Consider the following 21,324-nt stretch of genomic DNA (forward strand, 5'->3'; position numbering starts at 1 on the left):
TCCTTCCTTCCTTCCTTCCTTCCTTCCTTCCTTCCTTCCTTCCTTCCTTCCTTCCTTCCTCCCTTCCTCCCTTCCTTCCTCCCTCCCTTCCTCCCTCCCTTCCTTCCTTCCTCCCTTCCTTCCTTCCTTCCTTCCTTCCTTCCTTCCTTCCTTCCTTCCTTCCTTCCTTCCTTCCTTCCTTTCTTCCTTCCTTCCTTCCTTCTTTCCTTTTCTCTCTCCTTCCTCCTTCCTTCCTCTACCCCTCTCTTCCCCTCCCTCTCTCTCTCTCCTTTCCCCCCTCTTCCTCTTTGTTTCTCTCCCCCACTCCCTTGGGATACTAAACTGTAGTTTTATAAACTGTATTTATCAACTGCATTATAAACCGTATTTCTGTCTGGGTGTCTGCCTCTCTTCTCTTCTTTTTCCTTCTCTCTTTCTGAGTTTCTAGGGGCTTCCCCTTACACTGCAAATAAAATATTCTCTTTAGAGAACTGGCCTAAAGAGTTTTCTGTGAATTCGTGCCTAACTACATTTCAGAAAAGCTTTTTCATTTTTATCAAAACACTGAGCTTCAAGAATCCTTTTATTCCCTTTGTAGCTCTCTCTCTCCACAGTTTTATATGCACCATTTATCTTCACGCTTACTCAAAATCACTTTCCTGATATCTAAGCAAATTTGCAATATTCTAATTCTTTATCAAGTCTATTTTTAAACATTTGCTATAATTGAAATTATTCTTGTTATTTATATGCATGTTTATTGTTTCTTTACCTCACCTACTTAGATGTAAGTTTTTTTGTTGTTATTTTGGGGCCATATAGGCTGTACTCAGAGCTTATTCCTGGCTCTGCTCAGGGACCACTCCTGGTGGTTTGGTGGGGACTGTATGAGATGGCAAAGATCAAACTAGAGTTGGTCACATGCAAGGCAAGTGCCCTACATGCACTGCTATCACTTCAGGTCCCAGATGTAAACTTTTGAAATGAATGCCTAACAAAAGGAGATTTCTCAAATGATTGCATTATATTCACATATTGAAATGCCAATCAATTATTCAAAAGTTTATCAAGAATGAACGTTTATTACCATGGAAGGGAGTTACTCTATATTAATATTTTTAAAGATACAAGATAGAGATAGAAGAATGCTGCTCAAAACTTACTGTTGATAATTATGTCTTCTTCAAAGCCTAAACAAATTATTCCCTGTTTCAGAATAAAAGAGTTATGGTAGATACTCTTTTGAGGGACTTCAGGTAAAACATAAATATTTTTAGAGTCATACCCATTACTGATCAGGGGATATTCTTGGCTTGATGATAGGGGTTACTTCTGCCAGTGCTCAAAGGTCTGTGTGATGATGAAAACAGAACTTGGGCCTCTGGCATGCAAAGCAAGTGGTCCAGTGTATTTAGTAAGCGGTCTTTTGCCCAAGCTCAGTTTCTTTTTTAAATTAATAATTCAGTGAACAAAGAGACATTTGCACTTAACATAGAGCTTAATTTATAGTTAAAAATGAATTTATAGAGTTAAAAATGGACAAACCATAATTTTCAAATATAAAATAATGTGAAATAGAATGGAATAGAATATAAAAGAACATTATCAAAGTACTTCATATATGGTGAATTATTTTTTAATGAGAAAAGGTGTGTCTGGGATGGATGCGTGTGTCAATGTGTACAAGTGTATATGATGAGTCAGTGTGTACAAGTGTGTATGCTGAGTCATATGACAAAATATGTACCTATTAAAGTGGTAAAAAAAATTTACGAGAAGCTTGAAAGTTGCTGCCCTAAGAGTTTTGTGTAAAGGGGATACCCAGAAAAAAAGATGTCATTCTTGAATCTCAAGACAGAAATAATATACATAATGAGAAATGTGAGAGATTTCCTCTTCCTAGACCTTTGATGAATAGACAAGTATTCATCAAACAAATGCATCACATATAGAAAACAAAATACTTTTTCAATTCTTCTCTGAGACATCTAGGTTTCCCAGCCCCTAAAGAGGGGAGTAACTGACTCTCAGCCTCTCAGTTAATTGGGGAATAAGGTACCCTTAAGTCTAGAATACCCTGTTCTTACAGAGTCACTGTGAAAGATCAAGATCACTTGTGTTTTACAACCATTTTTTTGGTTCAATTTTCACAATAGTCTCCCAAGTAAAAGCAGCAATAAGACATAGAAACTGATACACTGCTGAGGTTAACTGATTTAATTAAGCTAGTGAAGTGTGATTTCATTTAGAAAAAAAACCTTCTAAAGTCAAAAATCTGGAGACTTCAGGGTCCACAGCCAAGTAGCATTAGGACAAATGTGGGTTCCTTCTGGTTATAAATACCTAGGGCTACTTCAGCAAAGCACCACAAATTGGAGGGTTTATATAACACAAACGATTCTCTTAACACATCAGGAGGCCACGGGCCCAAAAGGAAATTGTCAGCAGGGCCATGTTCTCTCTGCTGATACTAGCGGAGGCTGTTCCTTAAGTTTCTCTCAACCTTTGGTGTAATCAGCAATCCTTAATTTGTTGATGAATCACTCCATCCTTTGCCTCTATTGTCACCTGGTATTTTCCCCTGTGAGTGCCTTTCTGCATCTTTTCCTATTGGAACATCAGTCATGTTGGATTATAGGACCACTCCACTCCAGTATGCTCTCATTTTATCTAATATCATCAACTACATCCATATAAGTTCATCCATATAAGTCCATTTTCAGCATTCTAACAAGGACATAAATTAGTAGTTGTGGGATATCATTGCCCTAACAAATAGACAAGTTATCACAACCCTAAGTTTGTGATAACCCGAGGGCAAAAACAATTTAGTTTTTAGAATATAAAAAGAGAATAAAAAGAACTAGCAAAGAATAAAATATATGACAAGGCAAACAAAAATGCAATGGGGAAAGAACAGAATAAAGCAGTCTTGGGTCTTCTACATGCAGAGGGCAACATGGACAAAAATTAGGAAATTGTCATAACCTAACACTATACTTTAAGGGTGCCTCCTGATTGTATGTGAAATATTCCACACTCTGCTCTTAATGTGTACATTGACTCTAAATGCATACATTTACTCCCTTTCCTCAACATCTCTGTCAACTTAATAACTAATGTGTTGGGAAGGAGGATGGGGAGTGACCATACATTTAATAAAGGCCACCCTGTCTGCTCAAATGACCCTAAAAATCAAACAATCCTTGTATTTGTTCATCTCATTTTCTGCCACCAGCCCTGTAGTCAGTTTGATAGGATTAGAGATGGGGCAGGGACAGGGGCAGACATATATACAACCAAATATTTCACTATCCACTCTACTTGGTGTCCCTTCTCCTTTTTCTTTTCCTACTTTGTTGCACTGTTTGCTAATTAACATCCAGTGATTTAGCTACTTATATTTCTGTGTTCCACTTATTTTTTTTTACCCTTCCAATGTGGTGGCATTCTGGATTACTTGTCTATTCAATTATCAAATAACCATTTTTTTTTTTGCTTTTTTTGAGTCACACCTGGCGATGCACAGGGGTTACTCCTGGCTCTGCACTCAGGAATTACTCCTGGCGGTGCTCAGGGGACCATATGGGATGTTGGGAATCCAACTCAGGTCGGCCGCATGCAAGGCAAACGCCCTACCAGCTGTGCTATTGCTCCAGCCCCAAATAACCAATTTTTGCCTACAAATGTTTTCCCCATTCTTTGGGATACCACTAACCAATTCCATTGGATCTTCTGGGCTTTGAACTTCTAAGTGATACTATATTTTCTTGGGCAACCCCAAATAGACAAGCCTTGGTCCTTCCTCCTTACTTTATATATGGAGCTTAATACTCTTTAGCTATGAGTGATTATTTTTAAGTAGACTTTATTCTATGTTTCATTTGTTTGCTTTGGGTTTTCAGGCCACACTCATCTGTTCTCTGGGCTTACTCCTGTATCTGTGCTCAGGGATCATTCCTGACAGGAAACCATAGTGGTTCCTGGGATTGTACTGGGGATAGCTGTATGCAAGGCAAGCCCCATGTACTATCTGTTTCTCTGCCCAGTGACTGATTTTTAAGATATGACCCAATATTCAGTCTGCTTCTGCTTCTCTGTAATTGTTACTACTCCAGGGTTCTACACATTTTGAAACTATCTCTTCAGAGAAAGGCATAAACTGAGGCAAAAAGAACTGTCAAGCATTTGAGAGGGGAAAAAAGTTTTTAAAGGAAGCTCCCAGATACAAATACTGAATTATTAAATCTATTTTGGAGGATTCAGACCATAACAGTTTTTTTTGTAAACCAGGGAGAATAAAGAATATAGATGAAAAATTAAGTACATTTTCCCATTAGAACGTATAGGCATAATCCCCTCTAGCCTGACGGAGGTTGAAGTAAAGAATAGTATAGGAGAAAGGGAGAGTGAATGAGAGAGAGAGAGATAGAGAGAGAGAGAGAGAGCAGTGAGCAACAGAATTCAAGAATAGAGGCTAGGGATGCACATATCTGATCTATCCCAAATTGCAGAGAAGGCAACAATTTTCTTACATATTTAGAACCTTGTGGTTCAAAAAATGGTTTGTGATTCTTATATTACCTTTAGTATAAAAATGCCCCACAGAGTACATAGCCGTGGAATCCACTAGTGACAGAAATGTCAACACATAAAGAGAAACAGTGCCACTAGATTTCCCAAAGTGCATGGCATATAGGAGGGACAGACTTTACTGGAATTCTAGAGTAAAGGAATGAATAAGTACACCAGTGACTGTGGCTTAGAAGAAATCTGGAGTTGAAATAAGGCAGGAGCTGAGTTTTATTATTTTTTAAGTTATGCCAATATGTGAAGAAGCTGTGATAAATGTTGCAGGAAGGTAAAAGGCAGATACCCTTGTCAAGAAGAAGACAGTAATGCTAAATGGAAGAAGTCACATCCCACTGTTATCAGGAAATCCATAGCCAACTACTCCTGAGGGTACAATGAGGGTAAAAGCAGGTATGAAAACCCCTGAAAAACTGGATAATTGCATAAAAGAGTTTTAACCTAGAAAGGGCTGTGTTTTTTTGAGTTTTTTCAACTGTTAGTTAATCTGAGTAACTTTTATCAGGTTGAGGTTAATTATAGAGAAGTTTAAAAGTTGCATTTATAGTAATTATACATATATATTATTACTATGATTAATGCTATGATATGTCAGTATAGTAGGTGACAATGAGATATTAATATATTAATACTGTGATCATATTAGTATAAAATTTGAACCATCACTGAGTTATGCCTCCAAGTCCCTTCTTTGATTTTCTATTCCTTATAACTTTAAATTGATGAACCTGTAGGATCTTTAGGAAAATTTGTATTTTAGCATTCTTCTAGTCTTTTATATATTATCTGAGGCTTGAAAAAATAAATCATTGTTAGAAACAATGGTGGAAATTTTTATATTTCCACTTCAAATTTTCTAATCCAACTTGGAGCCTGATCTTTAACCTGGCCCACTTGTGAATTAGAAAGTATAAGCATCACTTCAAATGAATATGTCTGTGACAGATAATATACCACGCACAAAGATAAGCAAAAACTGTGTTACTATTCAAGTGGTGGAGGCCTCCAAGAATATATGCCAGGGTGTAGCACTTTCAAAAATAATCTTGAAGCACAATTGTACTCTCAAATCTTCATGTTTTCAGGAGATATTAAGCTATATATAAGTACTTAAATGCCAAACCATTATGGATAAACTATAGAAAGAATTCAGAATTCAATGCGACAGCACAGAACTAAGAATAAGAGCAATTTCATTTAGTGAAAATCCCCCTTCATACTTATAAAATGAAAAGTTCTGAAACTGATGTCAATTAATGTCAAAATATAAATCATCAACATTTTGGCTATATATACATATATATGAAACAACAAATATCAAGACAAGTATAAATCATTATTATGAATAATAAAAACAAAATAATACCTGAGCATTATAGGTCAGGTACTATATATCTTATATATATCTTTATTTAAAACTCTTAATAACTGCTAATTCTTTTTATTTTACAAAATAATGAAAATGTTAAGGTCATACTGATGTCAAAGATTCATGCCCAATGCATTCTGAAATCAAAGGTCTGACTTTAATATACTATATTATACAGCTCTACAATGAACATGTTATACTCTAGAACAAATCATTAGTACATTTTCCTAAAATTGTGTCAGAATTATGAGTTCAAGAGATGCAAGACAAAATAAAAATAAATCTAGGGCACTGTAGCACTGTTGTCCCATTGTTCATCGATTTGCTCGAGCGGGCACAAGTAACGTCTCCATTGTGAAACTTGCTACTGTTTTTGACATATCAAATATGCCATGGGTAGCTTTCCAGGCTCTGCCATGAGGGCAGGATACTCTTGGTAGCTTGTCCCTCAGAGAGGGACAGAGGAAAATCTACGGCAAGGCTATTAAAAATTACAATAGTATATGAAAGTAAGCTTTCAAAAATAATTGTGGGTCCAAGATACAATACATGAGTTTTCATAAAAACCTTGTAAATCTAGAGACTAGCTTGTCTTGTCTTGAAAGAAAGAGGGCTTGAGAGAGTTTACACTTTCCTCCAAATGAATAAAATCACTTAGAAATGTACTACGTTGCAGCTGAAGATAGGTTATCAAGAACATCAAGACTGTTGCTTATACTTTCTGCCCCTGCTTCTACTTTTCCTCTGTGTTAAACTTTTCATTGGCAGTCACAGTATATTTGAGATCTTAGCCCCATCATCTGGTAACAAATTACCTTGGCATCTTCTCCAAATAGTGTTCACTTGCTCAGCTTCTCTTGAGCACCTGCTTTTCAATCTGGACTTTTAGTTTCCTCCCTCAAGGAATAACTCTTTAGAATTTGTTGTTGTTGTTGTTGTTGTTGTTGCTCCCTAAAGTCACATATTTTTCCTTGACTTCTCTCATTCCATCTGTAGCACTTTCTTCCCGTTGTTCATCGATTTGCTCGAGTAGGCACCAGTAACATCTCTATTGTAAGACTTGTTGTTACTGTTTTTGGCATATCGAATACTCCATGGGGAGCTTGTCAGGCTCTGCCGTGGGTGCGAGATACTCTTGTTAGCTTGCCGGGCTCTCCAAGAGGGACTGAGGAATTGAACCGCCCATGTACAAGGCCGACATTCCACATGCTGTGCTATCGCTCCTGCTGTCTCATTCCATACATGGGGATTTGATGTATTTCTTAATTTCTAACACTAACAGTTACTGTTCTCATCTTCCTTTTCTATTTCTACTTAATCCCTGTTGAGAGATAATCCTGTTTCTTATTTACTTTTTTTTATTTTGGAGGTTTTGTGTCCATACCTGTTCATGCTTAGGAGTTACTCCTGGCTGTGTACTCAGGAATTACTCTAAAGTACAGCAGTGCACTAAGCACCCTACCTACTGTACTATCTCTTCATTCAACTCCTGTGTCTGAAAACAAGAGCCTGGTCTTGTACTAAACACCAGTGTCTAGCTTCTTCTGCTTATGAATAGGTGTTCCCTGCCTGCCTCTTGTAGATGACCAACACCAGTCATCACTAGTGTTATGCTCTTTTTCTCTGAGAAAATCTTGTTGCCAATTTTATGTGATGCTGTTTATACTTCTAAATTTGCTTACAGTGTAGACTGAGTACTGCTGGGCATGGGTGAAACATATAATGGGACAAAATGGTGGGAACTAATGACCAGAAAAAAATTATTAGTCACATTCTGCTCTTTATACAATTACTTCATTTTAGGACGTAGCACTGTAGCACTGTAGTACTGTTGTCCCATTGCTAATTGATTTGCTCAAGCTGGCACCAGTAACGTCTCCATTGTGAGACATCTTGTTTCTGTTTTGGGCATATTAAATACGCCACGGTAGCTTGTCAGGCTTTGCCGTGAGGGCTGGATACTCTTGGTAGCTTGCCAGGCTCTCCAAGAGGGGTGGAGGAATCAAACCCGGGTCAGCCGCATGCAAGGAAAAGGCCCTACCCGCTGTGGCTCTCACTCTAGTCCATCATACCTTCTTAAGAAATATAGGTAATTTTTTAGGAGACCTGGTCCATTATGTAGATGTTGAAGATGGTGAGTTAAAGTTTTGGATTTTTTGTGCATATCTAAGCCACAGAACAACGCAGTTTCCCTTAACAGATTTTGGAAATATCCAGCAAAGAGTTAACTTAAGGAAACAAGTTGAGGAAACAGCCACAAGCCCACTTTTGCAGTCAACTGGTTATTACAGTTGCAGTAAACTATGATATAAGCCAGAATTCTGTAAAATAATATGGCTACCACAGGGGGTGTGTTGAGTAGTAGATAAGGCTGTATGATTCTTGAAATATTATAAATCAGTTCATTTTTATATTTTTATTTAGCTTTATAAATTGAAAAGAAACAGTGTATATGGACATCAGCATAGTTTGAAAGGCCTGCAAGTGAACAGCTTTAAAATAAACAAATAAATGATGCTAATAAATAAAATTTGATATTTTCTCTTGGGAAGAGGCAAGAGTGCATAGAAATGACATCATTGTTATTGATGTTCTGATTTTGTTCTATTCGCTTTATCTCTAGAGTTACTAGTTTTTCCCATTCCTGTCCCACGTCTTTCACCACGCAGCACTCCCTCCATAACATTATTTCCCTTATGCTATACAGATTTATAACATCTTGAACATTTAAGGACATGGACATAGAAATTTAAAACATATAGTCAGTGAAACTATTGAAACAAGCCATGAAAGAAATTAGGGGCTCCCAGGAGTGGGCCCCTAAGTTGTCATGGCCCTATCAACACAATGCTTACACTTCTTGCTGCATCTGATAAAGAAAGAATACTCCTGAATGAACCCCAGAGGTAAAGTAATGTGTGATTTCTTTATGTTTGATATAATATATGTGTTCACTACACAAAATCCAAAAATACCTTGAAGTTTTCTTATACCATTCCCATAGGAAACTGCTCAAAATGGCTAAATTAGAATGTTGTGGCTCTGCTTTCCTTGTAGTCTTTGAATCTATCTTCTAGAAATTCCTGCCTGCCATTGGCCTCAGCTTAGAGTCACCATCTGGGGCCTCCAATAGTTAGAGCTAAGGTGTGGGTTGTGGGTCGTCTGAGCAGGAGTCTTGAGCTGCAAGAAGAAAATTAAAAGACAAAACAAAACAAAACACTATTTGTGGACTTGAACTGGATGATAGCTTCTATAAACAATCTATCCAATAATCATATTAAACTCATTTCAATTTTATGCTTATTGTCATATAACTCAATGATAGCATGTAAAATTTGCCACTATCTAGAACTTTAGAGCATCAAAAGATGTAATGGTTAGAGTAATGCTCATTTAAATCATATACTTGTTAAAGGAAGGGATTATGTCTTACAAATTGTTGAATATTTAATATGTAAACTAAAAATTTGACCCAGTGCAGATCCATCTGGCATTTTCCTTAATCCAAATAAATGTTATAATCAAATTCTTAAAAAAATTCTCAACGAAGTCCAGGTGTCTCATGATAGAAAACTGAGGGTATTGGTGGTGTGTAAAGATGTGTGTCACCCCATGAAGATGTGAGGTCTTTCTGTCATACTGAAGACTAAGTATTTTTCTAAATGTGTCTCCCTCTCTATTAGGGAGACTCATTTTTGGGGGGCTCATTTATTAAAGTGATTCACTGACATTTCTGGCATTGAAATATTCCTATCAAAAATACTACAAACTCTAGAGATTAAAAAAAAACCACAACTGACTAATATGGAGGTGAAGTTCTGTTTTAGAACAGACAGTTAAAATGTGGAAGTGCCTCCTTGACGAGCTAGTTCTGAACTGTGAGCTGAGAAAGGAGTGGCCGTTTACTGCCCCTTTTGGCTGCTGTACTGCAGTCTGCAGAAATAGTCTACTTTTTACACAACGGATCTCCAGAAACATACGACCTCTCCCAGGTGACCAGTGAATGAACGGCATGCGCAGAAACACTAGGTGTTGAGTTTTGCCTGTAGGATAATACTCAATGCTATCCATTCCAGAAAGGTATTTCATGACGAAGGGCTTCTCAGCATGATATGAGGCATCCCTGGGGATTCTCTCAATGCCTCAATTTCCCGTCTTGTAAACCCAAAGGATAAGCATGAGATCACACCCTGCAAAAATAGTATACACAATACACTTAAGTGAGGTTAGGGACCTGGGTGAAAACAACAAATGGGGGGCTATTCATTTTCTAGTGCTTGATTCCCTCCTCCCAGAAGACAAAAGCAGGGGAAGAAGAACCTACGCTGTAACCAAGTTATTCTGGAAGCAATACATGAGTACTATACTCCACATTTTCCACAGCAATTACTTTTGTAACTCAAGTATAAACGCACGTTTTTAGCTGTTCTAATCACGTCTCTACCCACACGTTGTTTGAACAGTGCAGCATATAGTCAACAAAGTGTATTGCGCACAGGGAGTCACTAATTATTGTGATTGCGGAAACAAATCACCAACCACCATCCTATTCCCAGTTTCCTCCCATTAATTTTCGGGGCACCCTTTCTACACTTGCTTTAGTGCAAAGTAAAAGTGTCCTGTACTTTCCAATCCTTTTGTAGCTATGAATTTCTTAAGTTGTTTCAACATCAGCCCTGACCCAAAGAGAGACTCAGTCTTGCAGAGAAGAGATCTTCAAAGCAGTTAACTTTAGTTGAAGACATTGCATATAAAATAAACTCAGCTCTGAACTCCCAGTGTTTCCCTCTAGGGCCTTCATAGCTGTGATGCCCAGATTTCCATTTAAAAGGAAGGGGAAAAGGGGGGTTGGGTGGGGAAGAATCGCTGCCGCTTGCTAGTGCTGTGGCCTGTTCTAGCGTCTAAAGGAGCAGAAGGGCTCCTGGAAGACCTTGGGCAGCGGGGACAGAGAGCGTGCCCAGTAACTGCCCCGGGTTTAAGGTGGCAGCTGGCGTGCAGTGGCCCGCCGCGGCATCAGAAATCACAACCTGCGGCCGCTGCGGGGCTCGGGGGAGCCGGGGGAGGGCCTCGGCCGGGGCCGGCTTGAGGCCGGGTGCCGCTGGCCTCGCTGAGCCCCCTCGAAGCGGTCCAGACTGAAGAGCTCCGGGGCTTGAGCCGGGAGGGCGGCGCGCAGGAGGCGCCGGGCGGGCGGTGAGGCGCGGAGCGGGCGACTGAGCCGCGCAGCCAGCTTTGACGTCGCCCGGCTGCGGCTAGCAGCTCGCGCTCTCCGCACGCAGCGCACAACGTGACCACACACAGCCTTCGTCTCCCGCACGCCGGGCCGCCCGGCCGCCGCCGCCGAGCCCGCCGCACCGCCCCGGGATTCCGGCCCCGGGCTGGCCCCCTCGGCCGCAGCCGGAGCCCCGCGAACGGCGGCGCCACGCAGCGCGAGGTCCTCGCCACGCAGCCGCTCCCGGGTGCACCTCGGAATGCCGGCACGGCGTTAGCCCCGGCGGGGATCCCCTTCCCCGGCTCCCGCCTCTAAACTCCCGCCGGTCCCCCCCTCCTCCTCCTCCCCGACTCCCAGCAGCGGGGGCGGCGCGGCGACGAAGAGGACGCGCGCGGGGCCGGTGGGCGCGCGGAGACAGCAGTGAGGATCGCTGGGCTCGACTGGGCAGCCGCTTTTTTGGGGCTTTGGTTTTTTTTTTTTTTTTTTCCTCCTTCTCTCGGTGTGTCTGGCAAGTGGCGGTGCCTCGACTCTGGCTGTCGGCTCCCGGGATTGGTGCGGGGCCAGCCCGAGCCTGCTCTTCGCTGGAGGGGCGCTAAAGGCTGTTCCGGAGAGCGGCGGCGGCGGCGGCTGCAGCGGAGGCTGGTGTCGGGCGAGCTCCAGACGCGCTCTCTGCTCCCCGTGGGTCCCTCTCATCCGGCTCCCCCTCCTCCCTTCCCGTCCCCCCATTCCCCCCCGCCCCAGCCCCGCGCCGCCTCCTCCTTTCCTCCTCCTCCTCCTCCTCTCCTCCTCCTCTTCCACCTCCTCCTCCTCCTCCTCCTCCTCCTCCACCTCCTCCTCCTCCTCTTCCTCCTCTCCCAGCTCGGCGATGCGAGCCTGTAACGGGTAACAGGATTGGCGTTGCAATGGCAACTGATGGAATGGGGGAAGGCAAGACAGCAGGGCTGGGGGCTCCGGACTGCGGGCGCCAGGGCCGCTGCCGCCGCTTGACGCTCCTCCGGGGACCTTCCCGAGTTACTTTGTAAAGGCGAACCTCGGCGAGGAAGCCCCGACTCGGCACCCCCCCCCGCCACCCCCCCCCAAGTCAGGGGCCACTTCCTGCCTCTGGGCTGCCCGTGCCAGGCTCGCAGCGCTCGGCACCCCCGGCCCCCTTGCCCGAGCCCGCCGCCTGCCCAGCGCGCCGCCGCCGCCGCCGCCGCCGCCGCCTCTGCAGCTGCGGAGCCTCGAGCCGGCTCCCGGGAAGAACATTTCTTCGCCGGGCTCCGCGTCCCTAGCACGCCCCCCTGCTCCTCCCCGGCGGGTGCTCCCCGGCGCCCGGTGTGAGTGCGGCGTGCGTGCGCGTGTGTGTCGGAGCATTGTGTTGTGGAAGAGTGTGCGTGTGTGCGCGTGTGCTTGCGTGTGTGAGTGTGAGTGTGAGTGTGTGTGCGTGTGCGTGTGTGTGTGTGTGTGTGTGTGTGTGCGCGCGCGAGGGGGGCGTGCGGGGCTCGAGCGCTCCGCTCGCGGCCGCCGCCGGAGAAGGACGGACGGACGGCGCTTCCTTCTGGGGCCAGCGGTGCCCGGGCGCCTCGGCTCGGCCCCGGCACGCGGGGAGCGCGCTCTGCCGGCCGCCGGCCTCCCGGAGGTCCCGCCGTGTGCCCCCCGGGCTGGATATGTTCCTGCTCACGCGAAGATGGATTTAGTGTACGGGCTCGTGTGGCTGCTGACGGTGCTCCTGGAGGGGATCTCCGGACAAGGAGTGTACGGTGAGTGCCAGCGCCGCGCCGTCGTGACCTTGTGGTTCTTGTGCACGCCTGGCTAGGGAGCAGGGGCGGGGGCTGGGGTGGTGGTGGGGGGGGGTGCACGCCCGGTGGCGCCCCCGGGCCCCTCCCGGCGTGGCATCCGCTTTACACTTGCTCACGTTCTCGGGAGCGGCGGGAGTCAGCGAGCGCGCTGCGGATTGGGCTTCCAGCCGCACCCCCTAAGCCTGAGATGGGGCTCTCACTTGGGGCGAGCAGACCAGACCGCCTGGCACTGGAGCGACCCAGGGACTAGCCTGGCTCCGGGTTTTTTGTTTGTTTGTTTGTTTGTTTGTTTGTTTTGAAGGGGCTTGGGGACCCCAAGCTGGAGGCATCTTTAATGATTTGGCTCCTGGCCTGTGCGTGCGTCGGTCCCCCCTCCCGCCCCCCCACCAAGGGCAACCTCGAATGTGACCCCCGTGAGTGCCCCTCTCCCCCTGCCCTCTCGGCCCTCTCACCCCTCTCGCTTCAGCCGCCGCCTCCTCGCCACCTTTTCCTTTTTGTGTGTGGATGCCTCCATGACTTGGTTTTCCGGCTCAGGAAGTGGGGTGACAGTTGAGTTGCGCTCTGCACCAGCCGTTGCCATGAGCACTGACTTGGGGAGGGGAACTAGCAGGCAAGATTCTCGGTGCCAGACACAATTAAAGGGCATGTTTATGTGAATGGATGAGCTTATGCTTGAATGAACGGACTGACGGTTGAGTCCGCGCGTCTGGGTTCCGGGGAGGACCCAGACTCGCTGCAACAGGGGCACCTGCATCCTACAGCTCGGTTCTTCGCAAAACCCAGGTCTGGGCTGCTGAACACTCAGGGAAGAAGCACTAGATTCGACTGAAGATTTTTAAGTCTTCAAGAGCAAATTCAGGTTCCTTTACTTGTCAGCAGTTGGCACCCTTGGCTTTCGGGACACACACACGAATTGGCTGAAATGTGACTTCTGGGACAAGCGGGCGGTGGCACAAAGGAAAGCTAACTTTTGTGTACTCGATGGTGGGGAAAACAGGCCCACTCGACCTCAGCTAGTCCAGGGCTGAGACTGTGTTGGAGATCCTGCCCACCACCTTGGGTCTCACTGGGGGGTTGGACCCCTCCGCTGCTGCAGTTCTAGGTAATGGTTGCCCACCAACCCCACAATCCCCTCCCGCACAGGTCGGAGCTTTCTCAGTAGAACTGACTGCGCAGTGGGCTTGGGTGCCAGCGGAATCTGGCGCCCTCAGATTCACTGAAAACGTGAAGAGTGCAGTGGGCAGGGGTTTGGTCTTGGCTGGCAGGAGAAGAGCCCAGGCTGTACTTTCTCTGCTTGTACTTTGTATGTCAGGGCTGAACGGTGAGGGACTGTGTCGGGGTCAGGATTCAAGCTTTCAAGCTGTGAGCTCTGGCCTTTCTGGCGCTTTAGCTGCCACTCCCCTTTCCGGTGTTTCCAGTTGCCTCCAAGGCAACTCAAGAATTTTTCACTTTCTCCTACCTTTAAGCATCTTTACAGCCCTCCTCTGGACTCCCTAGGTCCTAGCTGGTATGTAGTGTATTTGGTGGTAGCTAGTGTGGTGGCTGCAGTGCCTGGAGCAGACTGCACTGCTTGTTGGCCGGAGGAGGTGGGGTCTGAGATGAGAGGGAATTCAGACAGTGCTCTTCTGACTTCTGCTGGACTTGAGTTTCCTGAAGCAGGAGAAAGTGGCCCGGATTCTAGAACAGGAGAGAGCCTTCTCCGGGAGTGTTTGTTTATTAGTGTAGGAGCATTGGAACTCTTTTCATCCCATTGGATCCGATCACTCCAGTTAACAAGGGATTTTGAAAAATGTTTACAGTATGTCAGTGTGTAGGGGAAAAGGAAGAGAATAATGGGGAGGGACTTAGTGTGATGAAGCTGTCCGGATTAGCAACGAAGGATTCCATTCTCCTGTCACTTTTTACCATTTGTGTTACTTGCCCTCACAAATTCGTAGTTGGACAGTGAAAAAGGGTTAGGATTTAGAAGTGGAGTCTTGCAGGAAACAAATGAATTAAAACAATCCTGGTACAGGTGAAGGCATTCAACTAACCTGATCATGTGATGGAGGTGGTGGTCTTTTTTGTTTTGCTTTAATATTGACAAGGTTGTTAGTCACTTAGCTAGAAATAAAATTTGCTTTGTGTGAAAGTTAATCAGCATCTCTGGAAATTATATATGCCACAGGTATTATGCCTGTATGTCTTACATATCAAAGATATTGGGGTTCTCCAAGTTAGAATGTTAAACTTCAGCATCACTATGGCCCACTACTCTCTAATTCAGAATCATACACCTACACCCCTATTTGCCCCCACTCCCCCTCCCCATCAATCTGTGTTTCACACCTCAAGTTAATGGTATAATGATGGTCTAAACTCAGGTGATGATTCAGATGTATGCTAAGGTCTGGGAACCACTGACTTCAAATTTCTTTGCTTATGACATTGTAAATCACAGTCTTTCATAGTCTAAAATGTTTTTATTTTTAGAAGCAATTATGGTGACTTTAAGTTTAATTTTATTTTAAAATATTGATCATTTGTAAGGAACTGACATGAGTTGGTGTAAGTTAACCGTTTCAAACATTTCATGAAAAGACAAAAATTAACAATTAAAAAAACATGTCATTATACAAACTTCAACTTGTACATAGAAATTTTGCTAGCACAAATGTCTCATTCCCTGTATTTCCTTATTTGATTATATTTGGTAGGCATACAACTACCATACAACACTTGGTACTTTCAATATCAGTTCTTAAGATTTTGTTCTAGTACCTTAGTACATAGACCTCAGAGAAACTAAACACTTATTTTGTATCCAGTTCAGATAAAATAACTTTATTGTTGCCAAAAGTTTACATAATTTCAAAATGTACATTATAATTTATTCTCTAAAGAAACTAGTTAGTCTCTCCTTTTTCTGTGTTTTGCTGTAATCATGAAATTCAGATATTTTCCAGTAAATCGAGAATACTTCTTAAAATTAAAGCACCATGATTTACAATTTGATTCGCATTTGGGTTTTAGATACACACACTATGGTCTAGCACCAATCTCACCACCAGTGTCTTCTTCCCTCCATCAGGGTTCCAAGGTTCCCTCCCTCAGCCCTTCCCCAGCCCCAGACTCTCACCCTCACAGGCACATTTTAAATTTTGATTGCTGAAGTTTGGAACTCTTGTTTTCAGTATTATTGACTCTGTGATGTGGATATTAGGTATACCACGCCTAAAACCATGAAAGTACTGAGATTCTCTGGATCTCTGCTCCCCATTCCTTCTCATTTATCACTACCTCCCACCCCCGTAATTTTTTTCCTTCTATACCTTCTCATTCATATACTCTGGGGTTCAGTGGTGATCTAGGCATCTCTAATTTCAAGCATTGCATTCCTTTGTCTGGGTCTTCTTTATGTCACATATAAGTAAGATCATTCTGTGTTTGTCTTTCTTCTGGCTTGCCTCATTTGACATTATATCTTCCAGCTCAAGGATATTTGTTTGAATGCTTAGGTACCCTCTCTTGGGAATACTGTAGTCTTCCAATTATGGTCATTATGTTAGCCCCCATGTTCATTACTTAGGTGTAAATATTTCTTCTCTCTATATTGGAACATTCTGTCATTTATCTTGGAATATTGCTTACCAAAGTAACTACAAAATAGCTGAGATGAGTGTATTCTTAGATGTTGTTTATGGGCATGTTCATTTAATTTATATTAGCCTATCTCTCTCCCCTTTCAGTAATTCTGATATCACTAATTTTTAAAATTTTGATTATAAAGAAAAAGAAAAATAACTTTTTCTTTATAATTGTTCCCTATTCTGTCTACTGTCAATTGGGTAAGCACCTTCAACCTCTGTCCATTGGGGGTCTGTGGCAGAGAATATGATAAATACTTGAGGAGACAAAACAAATACATATGGACTATCCAAGCTTTAGGGTCACTTAAGAAGCCATGAGTGAATGCATAGGTTGGCCATTTATTCCTTTCCCATTTAATTCCAGTTTCTTAAATAAATTCCTATTTGTATTTATTCCAATATTGCTCCCTGAACACTTTTCCTAGTGCTTGAGTTATCACTTAAGTTTCCAGAAAACAGTTAGTAAGCATATCAAAATTTAATGGGTACATTAAGAGCTGAGACAGATATTTCTCCACCATCAGCCAGTACCCTTAACATTTAGAGTATGGTCATGACAGTTTTCTATTATATTTTTGTTTTTGTTGCTCTTTACTTCTAGAACATGCTGAAATATTGTACTCTGTCCTTTTTGGAGTGCATTTTTGCTATCCATTTATTTTCTGAGACCTATGTTGCTTTTCCCAGGGAATTATCTCTACAGGTTTTAGATGGTGGATGATTTCCTACACTATTCTCTGTCAAATATGGTATTACAGGAATATATATGTATATATATGTGATTCCAAACTATAAATAAATAACAATGCCATAATAATAAAAATTAAGAAAAGTATTTTGAGAGAAAATTGCCATCATAAAAAGGCATCAGGGAAAGTAATAATGTAGACTTCTAAGACAGCTGTTTTAATTATTTTGATGGATTGTACCCATTTGATATGACTTTTAAAATACCTTTAAATTTATATATTATTCCCTCTATGGTTAAAAATGTTATTTGTAGTACGTTTCTCCTCAAAGTACTCTTAAAATTTTTAGCTGAATATACCTTTTACTGTAAACATCACTTAAGATAAAAATCTATTAAATGAATGGTATCCATTTTTGGCATTTTTAATTTTGTTGTACTTCAGTTGCACTAGATTTAAGATAACTGATTAAATGCAAAATGAAGGGCCACAATGTAAATTCTAGTTATGTGTGTACTTACTGAAATACTTACAGACGAGTGATGCAAAACATCATTCTAGTTTTCAGTTTTGTCTCTAAGTTCTTCTGTGACAATAAACTGGGCTGTTTCTCTATTTTCTGGACAGCCACTTGACGATGATATAATATTGAGAATTGTATCTCAAACTTGTTAAGTTGCTAAAACAGTAAAAAATGTTACATTGAGACTTAGTTTTTATTTCTGGTCCAGTATATATTTAATTTTTAAGGACTCTAATGAATTTGTAACTGCAAATAGCAATGTGTAATCCATAAATAGCTTCCAGAATGCATTGGAATAAATAAATAAATAAATAGAATCATTTTATCAAGCACATGTGTATGACAAAATAATAAGCTATTTAATTCTATTCTAGGAATATAGATTAATCTTATGAAATATGAAAGTGGTACTCTAGGCAGTATTTAATAGAGTACCATTACTCTAATAAATTCCAGTATTTGGTGGAATTGAGAACAAATAGAAAAGGACAGGTTGGATTTAGGAGATATTTAGTCTGTCAGTGGGATGAATTTGGCTGGAGAGATTGACCCCAAAAGAAAAAGATATGATGAAAGGTTGTTGACCATGAAAATCCCAGGATATTGCCATTCTAACAGCAAAGATATTATGGCATGCATTAAATTGTATTTTTTGTCAAAGTTAAGTGTGCTTTTTTTGTGTGTGTGTCTATATGTGTGTTGGGGGAGGGGACAAGGGAGACTAGTGGGAAGCATCAGTGCTGGAGATCAAAGTTTCAGCCTCATACAGGCAAGTGATTAAATTCAATGGCCCTATCATTGAGTAACATTTTTTTTTTTAATCTTTATGTTCCCTTATTGGAGCAAGATTCCTGGTTGCATACAGTGATTTGTTTGCTGAATTGAGGCCTATCCATGAGACAGCTTCATGTTACTTTTTGCCTATCAATGGGATCTTTCCATTGATTTGATTTACATACATCAAGAAGGTTTGATTTTGACCAGGCTGTTAATTCATCTCTGAAAAAGTAGTATTTTACTTTGATACTATATTTTTCAGCATTAAGAAAACCTATCTGCATGAGGTAACTTCTCCTAATTTATTTACTTTATGCACAATGTCATTTAACAGACAGAGTTAAACACTTCAGCCTGAGCCACAGTCAGCTCTATAAGAAGAGATAGATGCCAGAGCAGGGATGTAAAAAGATGAGAGAACTCCCGAGTTTCTTACCACAATCTAAACATCTTACTCTGAGTGTTTGAGAGTGCCCCCAGAGATCTGCCAGCGGTCACCTCCAGTGTAAGTTGGCAGTGGAGCACCAGACCTAACGGTGGTGGCAGGCACTATTTTGGAGTCCAGGTAAATAAAGGCCGAGTGCCAATCTGAGTTACAAATCAAGGACACAGAATACTCAGTACTGAGTTATCTGCTAAATGCAAAGTGAATCTTAAGTGATGGCAAATTGCACCCAAGACGCTTCCCATCTACTGGGATATACATGATTCGATCCCTTTGCTTGATCCACAAAGCCCTGAGGACATCCCACAACATTGAATTACATCTTCAGCCCCAAAAGCTCAAAAATAGCCTCTTGATCAGATAGCATTTTTGAAAAAAATACTTATATAAGGTGTCAGCTAAGAAGAGATGATTTTAATAAATACTGTTGGGAAAAACTTGATGTAAACTATTTTACATAAAATCTGCTCCATTTTTATCCTTGTTGCTCACCCAAGATTTTCCTAAACATGTGCTTGACTGTGGGCAGAAATGTACATACAAAGGTGGGCACACAGACTCACATGATCACTACCTGCCCACTATCACAAGGAAAGATGCATAGTTTTTCATACTTTAGGATTATTTTGATCAATTCAAGGCTATCCTTGCTATTCATGTCATTGAGAATTCACATATCAGGCATATCATTTCATAAAATATTACTTGTACATGACCTTTATGATACTGGAGAAGCCCCCACGTAAGATATTAAGTAGTTTCGATTGAGCAGGTTACACCTCAAGCCTAAGGAAGCACTCACTAAAGAATCAGTCATAAAAAGTGCCAGGGTTGTCACAGTTAGGAGTCAGATTGCATTAAAAGTTAAAAGTTTCGTGTTGAGGTAAGATTCTGGTGGCTAGATTCAGGAAAGAACTAGAAAGAAAATGTTTTTCTTAGTTTACTAGTTTAATTTTATCTCTGGTTATAATTCTTACTGATGTTGTAAAAATATTCTAGTTTTTTATTTAAAAGGCACATTGCCTTAAATACTAAAAAAAATCAGGATGCAAAGCAAACTTAGTTAAAATAATACTTGAAGAATACTTGTTAATCTTTGACAATTTGCTATTTCAATGTGATTGGAGAAGGGCTTTTGACTTACAAGAGCCTTATGGGCTCTGTTTATGTCTTATTAAGATGGTATTAGGAATCATGGTTTAGATTGCTTTTCAAACTACAGTATTGATTTGTCACTTATGTTCATTGGCTTCGTCGTGATGCTTTGAGAACAGTCTTTCAAGAGTTGACTTGTTACCTGCAAAGGCAAAGGCAACAGTTGGATATATCCACCTATTACTGAAACTGAATTTTAGCATTTGCTCTTGGGTAGCTGCAGCTAATTAAGGGGATCTAACAGCTCGGAGTTACATTGGGAATGATCTTAGTCTTTATTTGGCAACTTTGGGAGGAAAAGCAAAACGCTTCAGGTATACCCAGAGTGAGTGTTTTTATTCCAGTATAATTGCCATTAATGGAATAGTCCCCACAAAATGAATTTTCTTTGATTCAAGTGATTATATATTAATTATTAATATAACACCATAGATATATTATACATGATATACTATGTGCTCATGCATTTATTATATCAAAAGTGTAAATGTTGTATATTATATAATACTATAAATATAAAATTATTAATTATAAATTAATAATACTAGAACAGAGAGAATAAATTATTGCATTCTAGGAATTGATATATTTTCAAATTTAATTGTTCAACTTGTTACCTTATAAAATTATAAATTTGTAAGTTATAAGAGACTTTCAGGTGTCATTAAATTACCTCACTCATTTAAAATACTATGATGGCTTAAATGTCCAAATCACAGAGTCAACAACACTGAAATAAAGAGACGCAAACTTTAACAACCAAACTTAGAAAGGTGCCTGTCAGGAAGGCAGGCTGTAGGTATGTGAGCTGAGGGTGGGGTTAGGACATGGGAGGAAACCTGGCGACATTGGTAAAGGAAAATTAACAGTAGTGGTGAGATCTCTGCTGTATATTGTATGTGTAAAACCAACTATGAATACCCTTATAAATTAAAGTGCTTTAATCAAAATGCTTGAAAGGAAAAAAAAATCATTAAAATTTTTCAAAAAAGACACCACAATGGCTTTATATTTATGTGAGTCAGACAGTGGTCCTATACTGTTTGTGAGAACTCTCTACAGGAAAATATTTCAAAATGAATTTTCTTCCCTGCCACAGCACTTTCATTGGATTGTTTGTTTTATTTTGTCAAGTTACTAGATTTCTTAATGATCCATTACTAGGGCTTGCACTTCATGTA

General features: G+C 41.5%; 1 protein-coding gene across 1 annotated transcript in view; it reads left to right on the forward strand.

Annotated features, from left to right (window-relative positions):
- Positions 1-12,072: 12,072 nt before the first annotated feature.
- Positions 12,073-21,324, forward strand: part of MDGA2 (MAM domain containing glycosylphosphatidylinositol anchor 2) — a gene marked incomplete at its 5' end in the record, with an annotated part of 811,681 nt that continues 802,429 nt past the window's right edge. The window contains one exon of the mRNA XM_055132080.1: positions 12,073-12,886. Coding sequence (XP_054988055.1) covers positions 12,073-12,886 — 814 coding nt within the window. The remainder of the gene's footprint in view (positions 12,887-21,324) is intronic.

Source organism: Sorex araneus, chromosome 3 (assembly GCF_027595985.1).
Source record: "Sorex araneus isolate mSorAra2 chromosome 3, mSorAra2.pri, whole genome shotgun sequence".
NCBI classification, from domain to species: domain Eukaryota; kingdom Metazoa; phylum Chordata; class Mammalia; order Eulipotyphla; family Soricidae; genus Sorex; species Sorex araneus.